The sequence below is a fragment of the Capricornis sumatraensis genome, chromosome 1 (genome assembly GCF_032405125.1).
Source record: "Capricornis sumatraensis isolate serow.1 chromosome 1, serow.2, whole genome shotgun sequence".
Classification (NCBI taxonomy): domain Eukaryota; kingdom Metazoa; phylum Chordata; class Mammalia; order Artiodactyla; family Bovidae; genus Capricornis; species Capricornis sumatraensis.
This window is the reverse complement of record NC_091069.1, coordinates 206,028,590-206,043,760: the sequence shown is the minus strand read 5'-3', so window position 1 is coordinate 206,043,760 and position 15,171 is coordinate 206,028,590. Positions and strand designations below refer to the sequence as shown.

Sequence of the window (15,171 nt, the reverse complement as noted above, 5' to 3'; positions counted from 1 at the left end):
ATTCAATAAGTGCACAGAACATGTCTGCCTTTATAGCCCATACACCCTTAGCATGTAGCATTGTGTCTGGTATTTAGAAGATGGTAAAAATATATATATATGTATGTATATGTTGAATAAATGAACAAATGAATGAAGATTCTCCAGGCTTGTAAAGGGGCAGGCTCACTACTCACACTTTGAAATTCATATATTCCAGAGACCCGAGACCCGACCTCTGTTATGGTAATAGAAGGGTGAATCTCCATGTCACAAATCTGTATATCCATCCACTAACCATAACACCTGCTCTTAAAAATTAACATCAAGTGTTATCAGTAAACATTTACAGTCTCTACTTCCTACTCGGGAAAAGATGACATTATACATTGATCACTTTATTTTATAGTTGGCTTCCCAACAAGATTTGTTAATAATGATAACCAAAAGGCGTTTTAAAAATGATGAAAAATGTGGTGGTCATGAAGCTATTCAAACATTTTCATGAAAATAAAATGATTCAGTGATTTTAATAAAGCAAAGTTAACCTTTTGTCATCTAATCTCCCCTTTGCCCCCTGATTGAAGACTAACTATATATCAGATGAAAAACAGTGCCTTTTCCAGAATCTCAAGCATAGGAATCATGAGAATCATACAATGTGTACCTGCACAGATTAGCTTCTTTCCCCGTGGTGAGAAAGCAAAACTGTATGGCCATTTTGGAAGACAGTTGGTCGGTTGCTCTACAACCTTGCCAGCATTTGGTGCTGTCAATGTTCTAGATTTTGGTCATTCTAATGAGTGCATAGTGATAACTCATTGTTCTTTTTTGCTCTGAATTTCCCTGATGACATATGATGTGAACCATCTGTTGAATCTTTTAAAAAATGTTTTTCACATGTTAATGACTTCTATTTTGTAGGACTCAATTTATGGTGCTATCATGTAAGCAAAGATATAATAGGAAGGATTTTTTGTTTCCTTCTAAGATGTCTCTGAGTTTTGTGCTCAATCTGGACCTTCAGTTATCTAAAATTTCCTGGAATGAATAACATGTAGAAATCTCTTATTTCTTACTTAAACTGAATATATCTATAAATATATTCTCCTTGTATTTAATTATTTGTTCAAGTAAGAAGATTTCCATAATATCAGATTCTTTTTCTTTACTGATACAAGATTTAAGATTGTATTATAAAGCAAGGTGAATTTTATATGTATATGTCTTACCTATAGAACTACAGAGAGCAATGAAAACCCAGTATTGACAGTATTGACTCTAGCATATCCTTCTGAGTAGGCAGATTCTAGCTGAGTTCATTATTTTTGAACTATTTTGCCCCTTTTTGTAAATTGTAGGTTGCCATGGATATGCAAACTCTATCTCATCTGATAGAGTTTTAACTGACTTGCTCCTGTTCCTTGAAAACACCACTTTTGGTACCCCACCTGCAAACTGGGTCAGAGGCTATTATCTTGTACAAATTATCAACCCCAACTTTTGAACTGTGGTGTTGGAGAAGACTCTTGAGAGTGCCTTGGACTGCAGGGAGATCCAACCAGTCCATTCTAAAGGAGATCAGCCCTGGGTGTTCTTTGGAACGAATGATGCTAAAGCTGAAACTCCAATACTTTGGCCACCTGATGTGAAGAGTTGACTCACTGGAAAAGACTCTGATGCTGGGAGGGATTGGGGGCAGGAGGAGAAGGGGATGACAGAGGATGAGAAGGCTGGATGGCATCACTGACTAGATGGACATGAGTTTGGGTGAACTCTGGGAGCGGGTGACGGACAGGGAGGCCTGGTGTGCTGCAATTCATGGGGTCGTAAAGAGTTGGACGCGACTGAGCGACTGAACTGAACTGAACTGAACCAATTTTTCAGTTCTTCTAGTTTTCTTCAGTATCTAACTACAATCCTCCAAACTTAGTCAGTTCTTCTCACATCTGTCTAAAACTGAGAGCTAAAACCTGACAGTCCGAGTCGCTAGGCTGCCTTGCAGCTCTCCTTTGCTGTCAGGACCTCCCGGGCTTAGAAACAACTGACCTTTGCCACTCCCTCCTAACACCGGGCTCAACTGGTTCTGCTGGAGCAATGCCAGCAAGAATCCCCAAGAGAGACTTCTTAGACATTGTTTTGCCCCACCCAGAGAATTCATGATCATCTCTAGGTTGTCCAACAATGAGCGGTATTCATTCATCTTGAACAAAAGTGAGGTGGCTAACAACATTGCACCTTACCTGAATCCTGTAAAACCAGAACATGAAGGCAGTTAAGAAAGTCACATTCTCTCATGTTCTGGAAACAGATGACAGCAAAGAACCACTCTTTTCTCTCTCCTTCTGTGATAAGGCCTTCTCCACCCTCCTCACAACTCTGATTAGACTCATGGATTCATTGACCTGTCTCTATAACAGCTCAAGCCCCCTTCCTTTTTTGAGATATTCCTTTTTAGTGAATATTCTTCATCTTGCAATAGCTTCAATACAGTTATCTCTTACCTTATCCTGTGCATTTTGTCTTTGACAGAACAACAACAGCAACAAAACAACTCACCCGAGGTATCACTAATGCAGCATTTTCTCTACCCTGGAAGTTTAAAGATGTTATAAGTACAATTTGAATGACTTCTGGGGAATTTATTGACAAAATCTGACCCAGAGACACTTCTAAGTAGCTTTCAGTTTTTTGAATAAAGCATATCAAAAAGGGTTTCAAGCTGTTTGCGAACCCACAGGGAACAACTTGGAAGCTAGAGAGATTGTGAAAGATGTTTCAACTTGAAAGGGAAAGAAAGAAAATACAGAAGAACACTGAAAAACCCAGTAGGTAAGATTAAAAAGTCACCTGGGGGTTACGAAGTGTTTGAAAACTGTCCCAAGTTCCAAAATAATAGTTTAGAGTGTTGAAAGTAAGTCTGGCAAAATGCCTCTCATCATACAATCCCCAAATAACCTTCCAAACACTGTAATTATGGAGATTTCAAGAATGTATGTAAAATGCAGTGCAAAGACTTAAGGTAGACTCTGTAATGATAATGTGGAGGGGGGACTATATTGGTGATTGAGTTTTTTTAAGATTTTTTAATTGAGATTTTTTAAGAGATTTTTTTAAAGTGCCATTTATAATAGTAATTTTCAAATTCAATAGCCTCCTATGAAAAAGGAGACAAACAATTTTAAATGAAAGTGATAAAAACAGGCAATATTAAGTGAAATAGCTGGCTTTATAAATCATCATAAGAATAGGTTGCCCAGGGATTGTGATTTCATCACTATTTGAACAAGAGGGGCTGCATCTAGAAATATTAATAACATGGACACTTGCCTGAATAACATGGATTCTTCTCAACTATAATCCACCTTTTACTGGTTATGCAAAACTAGATAAATTATTTAAACTCTTCTTCTATGCCATAGAGCCTATGCCAGAGACCCTTTATATAGTAAATAGGGGCAATAATAATCCCTATGTCATAAAGCTGTTTATTGATGATATAATAATATCATCAATTAAAAAAATGTATTAAACTTTGATTAGGTGACAGGCTCTGTGCTAATGTTCACAACAACATTATGGGGAGGGTAACAATTATGATGCCTATTTTTAGTTGAAGAAACTAAGCCACAGAGAGTTTAATTGACCTGATCAAGGTCATACAGGTAGCAAATGTAGTCTTGATTTGAAGCCATGCTTATGCTAGAAATTTGGTCCTTACTATATCTTTATTGCTTTGAGTCTTCCAGGTTTTATTCAAAAGACAACCATAACCATTGACACCTTATAACTTAGTAGGAATAATGACTGTGATTTCAAAGGTTACCAAATAATGTGAAGAACAGGAGTGGAATAAAAAGCATGAATAGCCAGGGAACAGGGTACTATGCCAACTACCAATGTTTTGCTCCTCGGTTCCCATTCTACCCTTCACTGCTTGCTGTGTGATAATGGTCTGTGCCAGCATGCTAAGTCGCTTCAGCCGTGTCTGACTCTTTGCCACCCTTGAACTGTAGCCCTCCAAGTTCCTCTGTCCATGGGATTTTCCAGGTAAGAATACTGGAATGGGTTGCCATGCCCTCCTCCAGGGGATCTTCCAGACCTAGGGACAGAACCTACATCTCTTAGGTCTCCTGCATTGGCAGGCAGGTTCTTTATCACTAAGCACCAGGTGATAATGGGCCAGAGTCCTGTAAATGCTCTCCTTTAACAGCTGGGATGATGCTGAGCTCTGTCACTAGAGGGCACTAGAGGGACACTGGATTTCTCTCTAAGTGGGTGCTTCTCTCACCAGCCTCCTACAGGGCTGCTCCTCCAGCCTAGACACCTACATCATGGCTTCCCCAGGACCCAGCTCCTCTCGTGTCTCCTCCAGCTCCAGACTCTTGTTATGCAAGTATGGCTTCTCCAGAACCAGCAGCTTCCCTTGTCACGCTCTCAGGTGACTGCCGCAGAGAGCCACCTGTGTGCCACCATCCAGTGAACGACTTTCCATAATACCCCAGGAGGCAAGGGGAAGGCCACCAGTGTGATTCCTCCCTGTGACAGCCTCCCCTCACTCCCTTCATGGCTCTGCAGTGAGTTCTGCACCCCCTGTGGATGGGAGAGAATCTGAGAACAGATTTCTGCAAATTCCACCTGCAACTCTGCCACCTTGCCATCCAATAAAACGGGGATGAACCCACTCCCGCAAGGTCTGGGTCTCAGCTCTAGCAGGCATCTTCCCCCATCTAACTCAGGCCTGGAAGTAGTGGCTGCTCTTTAGACTCCCTATTGCTGTGTTCTTTAGAATATCTCTACTTCTTACTAGCCAGTGTTTTACAATGTGCATATATTCTATCTAAAATTAGAAGAAAAAAATCAACTAAAAAATAAAACTAACTCTAAAACATGCCTTGACTGTAGTTCTCCTGACTTATAGTGGCTTTTCAGTTATTGGTCTTTGTCTTTCCTCCCTACTATAGACAGTTTCTTGGAAAAGTGCTAACTTTCCTTGGTCGATGACCCACACGTACCTCTTTCTCAACGTAGTCTGAAACTAACTCTTTACCATCTCTTCCTCCTATAAGTCCTCTCTCAATAACTGCCTCTTTTATTGACACAGTTATCCAGGCTAGAAACCTGACAATCATACAAGTCTTAACATCTCACCAGGGCACATAATCCTTTCATTTATCTCTGCAACACTTCTCAAATTAGTTACTTCCTTTTGGGGTCTCCTTATCTTCAAAATAATAATAGTTACCATTTATGCTTATTAATGGCTAGTCACTGCTAAAATTAATCCATACAACTCCAGGCACCATTGGTCCCATTCAACAGATGAGAAAACTGAGAATTTGTAGGTTATATAATTTATCCAGATATAAACAACTAGTAAAAGGCAAAGTGAACGTGGAAAAGCAGGTAGTTGATGTCATACAAGTTCCCACAACTCTGATACATCCACTGCCTTCAGTTTAGCCCCATTATAATGCATCCACCACACAGTTTCCAGAAAGCTTTCTAAAATGCAAACCTGGACGTGGCATTTTTCTGTTTCAAGATTTCAAAAGGAATTTTGTTTCTGGGTAGGATATAAGTAGCCCCAGGTCATCCTTCTCACTGGACTAAATAGAAGAAAAAAAAGGTAAATTACAGAAATGATATTCTTAAAGCCATAAGAGGGCTATGGAAACAAAGATTATCAAATTAAAATACATGAGATGGTAGAACTTTCTCAGATGAGATGAGATTGCCAAATCTTTTCTTCCCTCTGGGGATTCATCCTGTCCAGGCACTGCTAAGAAACAGATTTGCCATAGACAAAGAGACTTTTCTAAAGGGAAAGGAAAATCAGAAGAGCTTTGGATGACCGTGTGGGTTGATGTGGTGGACTGAAATCCAGAGGAACTTTGTAACTGTGCCCAGGGTTCCCCACAGGACTTAATCTGAGTGCTGGGATGGAGTGGGAGACCATGAATTGGACTGGGGAGGCAGATGAACATTTCCCGCAGTCTTATAGTACTTAGAAGACAATGACTACACTACCGTGAGAGGCCTTAAACAAACATTTGAAACTGAAGGTAAATGAAGTCTAACTGCAGCCATGACCCGGCTCTGACTGAACTCAGTTCCTAACTGAATTAACATGAGTCACACTTCATGCTGTTCGCCCAGCTAAGGAAAGAAAATAACATTAATTTCATTACCTATAGATCTTTTACACAATTTCTGTCATACAATTAAAAAAAACTGTGCCAGAAAATGTATAAAATTATAGGACTTGCAAGAAAGAAATAAAATGTGACCAGTAACCAAAAAGGAAAAATAGATATTAGAAGCAGATCCAAGGATCATCCAGATATTGATGTCAGCAGGCCAGGACTTTAAATTATAAATATGTTAAAGAAAACAGACAATATTTGGACAAAATGGATGACATAAAGTAATTTAAAACATAAGTAATAAGTAATTTTCAACTGAGAATTAGAATATATATATGATTCAAATGGCATTTTAGAACTGAATGTATGTATATATGCACACATATATAAATATAATCTAACATTGGAAACTGATATCATAGGTTTAAAAGACTTGCAAAGGAGACAGGATTAGTGAATGCAAAGATAAATCAATATAACATATCCAAAATGAAGCCCAGAGAGGAAACCAAAGTGGAAATATAAGAATACAGGAAACGTTTGTGATATAATTAAAGTCCAAAATATGTGTAATAGCAATCCCAGCAGGACTGGAAAGTGGTGATTGAAAAGAAATAAAGATAATAGCTGAGAATTATCCAACATTGAAGAAAGATGCATTCAAAAATTCCTATCAACCCCAAGCAGTATAGATACTGAGAAAAGTGTATTTATGCCCAGCATGATAAAGTTGCCAAAAACCAAGCATAAAGAGAAAAACCTTTAAAACAGTCAGAAAAAAATATTACATTCAAAGAAGTAACAATAGTATGAAGAGTGGAACTTTATAAACAGAAACTATGGGAGCAAGGAAGCAATGATATAATATCTTTAAAATACTGCTATCTAGAGTTTTAAATCCAGTGAAAATATCCTTTCAAAGACAAAATGAAATAAATGCATCTTTCAGAAACAAAAAGCCTGGAAAATGATTAACCATTAGACCCGTCAGACATTATAAGAAATACTGCAGGGCGTTCTGAATGAAGGAAAGTAATCACAGTTGGAAGCCTAGTACCCCAAGAAGAACTAAAGGACACAAGAGAGAGTATTGTGACCTTTATCATAATCATTAAAAGGATAATGATTAAAACAAATTGATGTAAAAACTGAAGAATTAATAGAAGAGATAAAATGGGATAATTCAGAACAGTTGACTGAAACATTCCAATGTCTCCTCATTTCTGGTAAAATAAATACCAAAGTCCTTAACACAGCAAGCCAAGCGCTCTATGCTTTGGCTTCCATTTGCCTCTCTAGCCTTAATTCTCATGTTCCTTCTAGAACCCAGCCATTTAAAGGGGACTACAGATAGCTCCCTAAGCACACACCATCCATCTTGCTCATACCACCTTACCCTTGCATACACTGCTCCTTTGCAAGAAATATATACTCCTTTTTTTTTAAAATCTGAATAATATTGATTTAACTTTTACTGTTTAGCTCAGGCATGATCTGGTTTCTCTGGAAAATCATCTATGAATCTTCATGTGGTCCCACAGTGCCCAGGGCTTACCACTATTATAGCCTCTGCTATAAAACATAATTGCCAGGGGGAAACACTAACTAAAACCACCCACCCTGGCCAAGCACCATAATAACCATAAGTCCTGGTAAGGAACATGGAACCAACAAGCCACCACCAACAGGGAAGGTCTAAAGGAGACACCGGTCCATATATTCCTCCACCCTCCCAGAATCCTTCCCACTGGAACTCATCTTGGCTGAGTGATGCACATGCCACCAGGAAGGACCTTGAGTCAGAATGATGGGCCAGAGGCAACCCGGAAATTAATCTCATTACCATAAGACCACTTTGAGCCAAATGACAAGGCCGTCTTCCTGGGTTCCCTTACCCTCCTGCCCTCCACCTGGGCACACCTTCCCAATAAAGTCTCTTCCTTTGTCAGCACACATGTCTCCTCAGACAATTCATTTCTGAGAATTAGACAAGGGCCCACTCTCAGGCCCTGGAGGAGGTCCCCTTTTCTGCAACATAATGATTTGTTTCCTTATCTATTTCCCCAACTAATCTTCAAGAACTTTGAAGGCTGTCCCTCTACATGTCAGCTCTGTCCCTTCACCATCCAGCACAAGTGCCAGCAGAGAAGGCATTCACTATTCACCAGGGAGGCTAAATACACACATGAGCAGACATGATTTCTGTATCAGCTAGCTGAAGACCATTATCATGCAGAGCATGTTACAATCCTGGGGCATTCTCCAGACCTTTGTTTCTAACTAGCACACCAGTACCTCAAACTCAACACCTTCCAAACTCAACTCTACTCATCTGTGTCAAACTCAGTCACCACGACACTGTCTGAAGTCACCCACTGCAGCCAGCTTGAAATCATCTGGACGTCTGCCCAACTTCACTCCTGATTTCCTTACGTTTTTCCTTACGTTTTTTGGTCTAGACTTCCTCTTCTCCTTCCTCACCCTTTGAACTTCTACCCATTTTAAGTCCACAGCATCTTCCCTGTAGCTCAAATGGTAAAGAATCTGCCTGCAATGCAGGAGACCCGGGTTCAGTCTCTGGGTCAGGAAGATTCTGTGGGAAAAGGAATGGCAATCCACTCCAGTATTCTTGCCAGGAGCATCTCATGGACAGAGGAGCCTGGCAGGCTATAGTCCATGGGATCGCAAAGAGTTGGACACGACTGAGCGACTAACACTACTAGTCAGAGGAAATTTGAACTAATTCTTTCTGATGCCCCATGTGTGCTAAGTCACCTCAGTCATATCCAACTCTTTGGGATCCCATGGACTATAGCCTGCCAGGCTCCTCTATCCATGGGTTTCTCCAGGCAAGAATACTGGAGTGGATTGGCCATTGCCTCCTTCAGGGGTTCTTCCTGACCCAAGGATTGAACCTGCTTCTCCTACGTCTCTTGTATTAGCAGGTGGGTTCTTTACCACTAAGGCCACCTGGGAAGCATAATGCCCAGCCAGGTGGCTCAGACAGTAAAGAATCCTCCTGCAATGCAGGAGACCTGGATTCGATCCCTGGGTTCCATCCCATGGACAGAAGAGCCTGCCAGGCTACAGTCCATGGGATCACCAAGGGTTGGACATGAGTGAAGCACAACACAGCACAGACTTAATCTGCCTTCTTGCCTGGTGCTTCCACGGAAGCCATTTGTGGTGTCATGCGTCATGCGTTCCGTCACCCTCAAAAGTTTATATCTGTCTCTCTCTCGAGTTGATGAAACTTTTTCAAAAAGGAACTGTTTTCCTTGCAGAGAAAGCAGATGAGTAGAAATATTTAGAAGGGAGCAAAGAAAGAAAAGCTGAAGAATAAAATAGAAAAGCAAAAGAAAGAAAGCATCTTTTTTAAATCGTGTGGAAATTACAGGAAAAATTATATAAGTTATCTGGGAGAAAAAATTCTCTTTGAACTTTGAAAATGTATTAGAGGTTTCTTTGCATTTTTGGTATTTCCAACCAGTCATTCACCCCCACCTTCCCTTACACATCCTCCCTGCCCATGAGGAGCAGTTGTCTGAAAACAAAGGAGAATTTTCCTGCTGCAGAATGTGCAAGGCTCCTCAAAAACACAGGAGCTCCTGGGTCTGAGGAGAATCATTTGCTGTGCTCATCGTTTCTTTCTCCTACTTCCTGGCTCTCAGGTTTCTGCGTTCTCCCTCTCCTATTTCTCTTGCCTCAATTCTGACTCTGCTCCATCTTGGTTTCCTCCTGGGTACATGTTCTACGTCTGAACTGCCTTTACATTTTGTTCTGGCTCCCTGGATCTTTTCTTACTCACTGTTCCCCAAATTCTCTTCCACCTGTGACTCAGCAGTACAAGATACGTCCTCCCATGTTTATTCTTGAAAATGAATCATCCTGGGGAAAAAGCAATTGGCTGATAGACTGAAAGCCCTGTCGGATGAACTAAAAGTTATTTAAAGCCCTACCATTTATGGATTCATGTTTTTAAAAGGAAATGAGCAGGTATCATAGATGATCCTCCTGAGAGCAAATAAATGCTAGATTTAGAAAAGAGAAACTGAGAAAAAGCAAAGGAAGCTGATAATAACTAGAGTGGAAATACAGTGGTGAGGAATGGCAGCTGTACCTTGCTTTCAAGTGGAATTAAAAACAAACAAACAAACAAATGTTGACCAGCTGTAATAGGGAAGCAAGCAGAGACAAGAGGCTTAAACTTCCTCAAGTGTAAGCATAAACGCCTCCTTCCTACAAGGGTTATTATTTCTCAAGGATTGAACCCCAATCTCAGAGGATTTGAAAAGTTTAAAACCACAGATCTCAGATGGTTAGAGTGCAGTTCTGATCTTTTGACTACTACAAGCTGAAAATGTCTCTTTTCATTAATTATTTTAAATGAGTCCCCTGCGGTGTCCATATGCTTTCCGCGTGCCTCGCCGAGTAGCCGGTTGTATTGCCTGCACTCCCGTTGTGTCCCTCTTTGCGGGTAGGATGTTTATACAGAATTACTCTTTAAGTTCTTAGAAACTTGGAAGCCTATAACAATCTGAAAAAAATAGAGCATTCTTTTGCACATCTTGTTTCCAAATGTTCAGAGACCATTCACTTCTATGTTCTAAGATAAGCTTTCTTTTCCTCTCATCCCATTAGCCTAGCATTGCAGCTGGAAGGCTCTAAGACAATACAATTTAAGTAGCCGCCATTTATAGAGTTTCACATGAAAAGAACAAACCCAGATTGTCAGAGATTCTGTTCAGAAGCAGCCTTAGGATGTCTCTTTCTCTGGTATCAGATTTGAAAATTCAGATTATTGGCGAGGGGGAAGGGTTCTCATTCATAGCAGAATCATATTATTTATGGCTTTCTGACTTCAGAAAAGTGGCAAAATAAAAATATTCCTTTTATGTGTTTCAGCCCATTAGCTGTCCTTTCTGTGAGCACTGACCAGCAACTAAGCTATAAATCTTAACAGTCAAACCACACTTCATTTCACTGCCATCTACAAGGCGAACATGTGTTACCTTCATGTTTCTCCATTTTGTTTTCTTAATCGGTTGAGTTTCCTGGGGAGAAAGGATGGAAGTGGTACAGTGGTTGAGGACTTACTTTCAGAAAGTGATGGAAACTCTGGAATTTGGGGACACTGCTCCTCTGGGCCTTCCCTAAAGTATTTTTCAGGGTCTAGAAGAAAAGCTGGTTTATTCACTTCAGGTAGCTCTTTCAACGTTCCAATGCTTAATGACCGAAAACTGCCTTCACAACAGCAGGTTTTAAGGGAGGATGGGAAAAAAAAAGTACAATATCATTAATTCCTCAGAAAGAGCTAGCACATTTCCAAGTTAACTTCTTTTTTTTTTTTTTTTAATTTAACCTTCCTGTTACTCAGCTGGTACAGCTGCAGTGATCAGCAAACCCTGTAAACACAGCTGTTCAAGATAAAGCCATGGTCCTTTTATTCAAAGGGACGAAAAGAAACTCAAGACTCCCCATTCATTTATTTTTCATTTTGTATTCTTTTGTGATCTTCCCTTGAAAATGAGTATTCTGCAATTTTGGAAAAAAACCCGTTTCTCTTTTTTTCTGCAAGAAAAGTGCAGCTTTGTGAGGTAAAACCTATTTTCCAGTATTTAATTTAACAACATATCTAAAATTTTGAATATGCAGGTACAGTTTCATTGTGCTATAATGTAAACCAGGGCTGTGTTAGTATATCTATGATTCACATGATGAGATAATGAGAAGGAAGACTTGTAACTGTGCCTTTACAAGCACAGTCTTGGACGGAGTGGAAAGTTTTGTTTTTTTGTTTTTTTGTTTTTTTTTTTTGCTTCATGGGATAAATGGATAATGGAATGCTTGTGTGCTTAGTCGCTAAGACATGTCTGACTTTTTGTGACCCCATGGACCATAGCTCACCAGACTCCTCTGTCCATGGGATTTTTCAGGCAAGAATACTGGGCTGCGTGCCATTTCCTTCTCTAGGAGATCTCTACAACCAGTGCTTGAACCCAAGGCTCCTGAGTCTCCTGCATTGCAGGTGGATTCTTTACCTGCTAAGCCACTGGGGAAGCCTCTTGCAAATGGAATAGAAGTCTGCAAAAACTTAATTCAAGTCAGGACTCTAGGCACTTCCCTGGCAGGCCAATGGTTAAGACTTTCTGCTTCCACTGCAGGGGGCATGGGTTGGATCCCAGGTTGGGGAACTAAGACCCCACATGCCACATGGCCCAGCCAAAAAATGGTTAATTAGATGTGTGTTCTTGATTGTTAGCTCTAGGGTAAAAACTGCTTTTGTCATTCTGTTGTCTTGTAACCAGCATCTACTCAGAGACAAGCTATGTCAGTGATTCTCAGACCATACCAGATATCAGAGTCATCTGCGGGGCTTGTTCAAGCATAAACCACTTGCACCGCTCCTGTTTCTGATTTAGTTGGGTGGGGAGGCTTGGTTGCTCAGCCATGTCCGACTGTTTGCAATCTGATGGGATGAGCCCACCAGGCTCCTCTGTCCATAGGATTTTCCAGGCAAGAATATTGGAGTGGCTTGCCATTTCCTTCTCCAGTGGGTGGGCATAGGGCCCCAGAATTTACCTTTCTAAGTTTCCAGTGATGCTAATTCTAGTAGACCAGAGAACATACTTTGGGGACAAGTGTATTGCAAACCAAAGGAGAAATATTCACAACCTGTAAAATATCATTGATAAATAGCAGACTTTGGACATCTACTCAAACATATATCATTCCAAAAGTTCTGCTCCAAGGTATAATACTAATAATAATTAATAATATTAGTAATAAAATTGTATTGAGTTTTTATAATATGCCAAGCACTAAGTGCTTCACATATAATTATTTCATGTAATCTTGGCAAAACCCCTATGTAGCAGATTAGTTTATAAATATGCATTGAATATTAACAAATAATAATGTATCTTTTGACAGCAAAAATTTCAACAGAAATTAGCATGTTTGCTCTATGAAAGTGCAGCACCCCCTTGGACATAAGGTGACAAAAGATTTGTAGTGAGTGAAATATTCTTGTTATATGATGGAGCTTCCAGAATGATTCTCACTACTCTTCTAAATAATACACTTCAGTATGATAACAATCTTTTGTTTTAATTAGTTTTTAAAATAATTCTTTATCTAGTCTGCCAAAACTAAAAAAAAAAGAAAATACACTGTTCTGTGTGGTTTGGGGCTTTCTGAGAGAAAAGAAAGTTTTAATTTTATTTTTATCTTTTAAACACTTAGGGGAGAAAATTAACATTTCAGTGCCAACTCTGTTTTGGAAACTATACTGGGCACTTTCCACATGTTTTCTGGCTTAGACTTTACACTTCTGCCACTTGTTGATTGTGAAGGCTTAGAGAAGTCACTCAACATCTCTGAGCCTCTTTGTCTTCCCTTTATTCAATGGAGATCACAAGACCTTATTCAGGTTTATTATGAAATACCAACATCCCTGGTTCAATCCGAGTCAAGAAGATCCCCTGGGGAAGGAAATGGCAACCTACTCCAGTATTCTTGCATGGGAAATCCCATGGACAGAGAAGTCTGGCAAACAACAGTCCACTGGGGGCTGCAAGAGTTGGTCACCACTTAGTGACTAAACCACCACCACCAATATTCCTGGCACATAGCATAGTTATTTGTTTTCTTTGTAACAATCTATAAAATAATAACATAATAAAAATGTATCAACAGTGATAACTTACTGCATGATTTTTGTATAATTCCACCATTGTAAAGGTCATGTGTTTTTTTCTTATAAACATTTCTTTCCATATATTTCACACCTAAGTTTATGACTTCTGAAGGTCTGACACTGGAAGAAAATAATTTATGATGAAATAAAAATCAACCACAAAGGATGAACAGACACTTTCTGGCTGTAAATATACACCTTTAACAACAACAACAAAAATCTCTATCCTGTGGACTTAAGTAGTGACATTTGTTTACACTAATCAAGTTACATCTTTGAGTAAAAGGCCTAGCCAGGTGATGGTATAAAAGAGGAAGAGTCACAGAGAAGGAGAAGTCAGTTAAGCAAAGGTCCCATCCTCAGAAGAAAATGTCATAGAAATGCACACTATCCTTGCCCTATGTGTAAATTATATGGGCTAATTAGTGTTATTGATCAAAAGTTCCTTTATCCATTGTTATGCCTGCATCTTCACTTATGGTATCCAAAATGCAAAAAGAAAAAAATAACTCAGTATTTTTGAGGCTTGTCATATGAATCTACATGAAAACTTTAGATTAGCTTGAATCCACAGAAAAAGTTTTTATCAATAAAATACAGGAAGTAAAACCATTACATGGTGGTATATAATTCCAGTCAGCAAACAGGAAATGATTTCAAATATATTTAACATTTACTGTCATAGACCTCAGCCTTAACAGCTACAAGTCATGTTGCCAAAAATTATTATTTTCTTGGAAAGTGTCTGGTCAGAAAACATCCTTATTTTCACAAAATTGTTGAGAGTCACAGGGCCTGCCCTCTTCCTTCTGCCTCCTTTCTTTGCATCCTTTAACCCTTGTGATTACTACTCCCCCTTCTAATTTTTATTCCCAATTTTGTTACATACTGAACAGCTATAGAACTCTGGGGCTTCCCTGGTGGTTCAAATGGTAAATAATCTGCCTGCAATGCAGGAGACACGCGTTCGATCCCTGGACTGGAAAGCTTCCCTGGAGAAAGGAATGGCAACCCACTCCAGTATTCTGATCTGGAGAATTCCATGGACAGAGGAGCCTGGCAGTCTACAGTCCCCAGGGTCGCAGAGTTGGACACGACTGAGTGATTAACACTTTCACTTTTTCATAGACCCTTGAGATGTTTCTTATCCTCTCAGCCTCAATTTCCCGCTCCGCATGTAATTCTTATTGTGGTGTTAAAGGAGGTAAGAAGGATGAATGCTGAGTGATGTGTCTAATAAACAATAGTGTTCAATAAACGTTAATTTCCCTCCTTCCTTTTCCTCTATCTTAGTTGACTTTATCTCTCAAATTTAATGAGCTTAAAAGTAAAATTTCCATTGTAGAG

General features: G+C 39.6%; 1 protein-coding gene across 1 annotated transcript in view; it reads right to left on the bottom strand.

Annotated features, from left to right (window-relative positions):
- The window catches only part of WDR49 (WD repeat domain 49), a 159,592-nt gene that overhangs the window by 10,742 nt on the left and 133,679 nt on the right, over positions 1 to 15,171 (bottom strand). Inside the window, exons 16-17 of the mRNA XM_068968895.1 lie at positions 13,835 to 13,944; positions 11,223 to 11,369 (exon numbers count right to left, since the gene is read on the bottom strand). Of these exons, the coding sequence (XP_068824996.1) occupies positions 11,223 to 11,369; positions 13,835 to 13,944 (257 nt within the window). The remainder of the gene's footprint in view (positions 1 to 11,222; positions 11,370 to 13,834; positions 13,945 to 15,171) is intronic.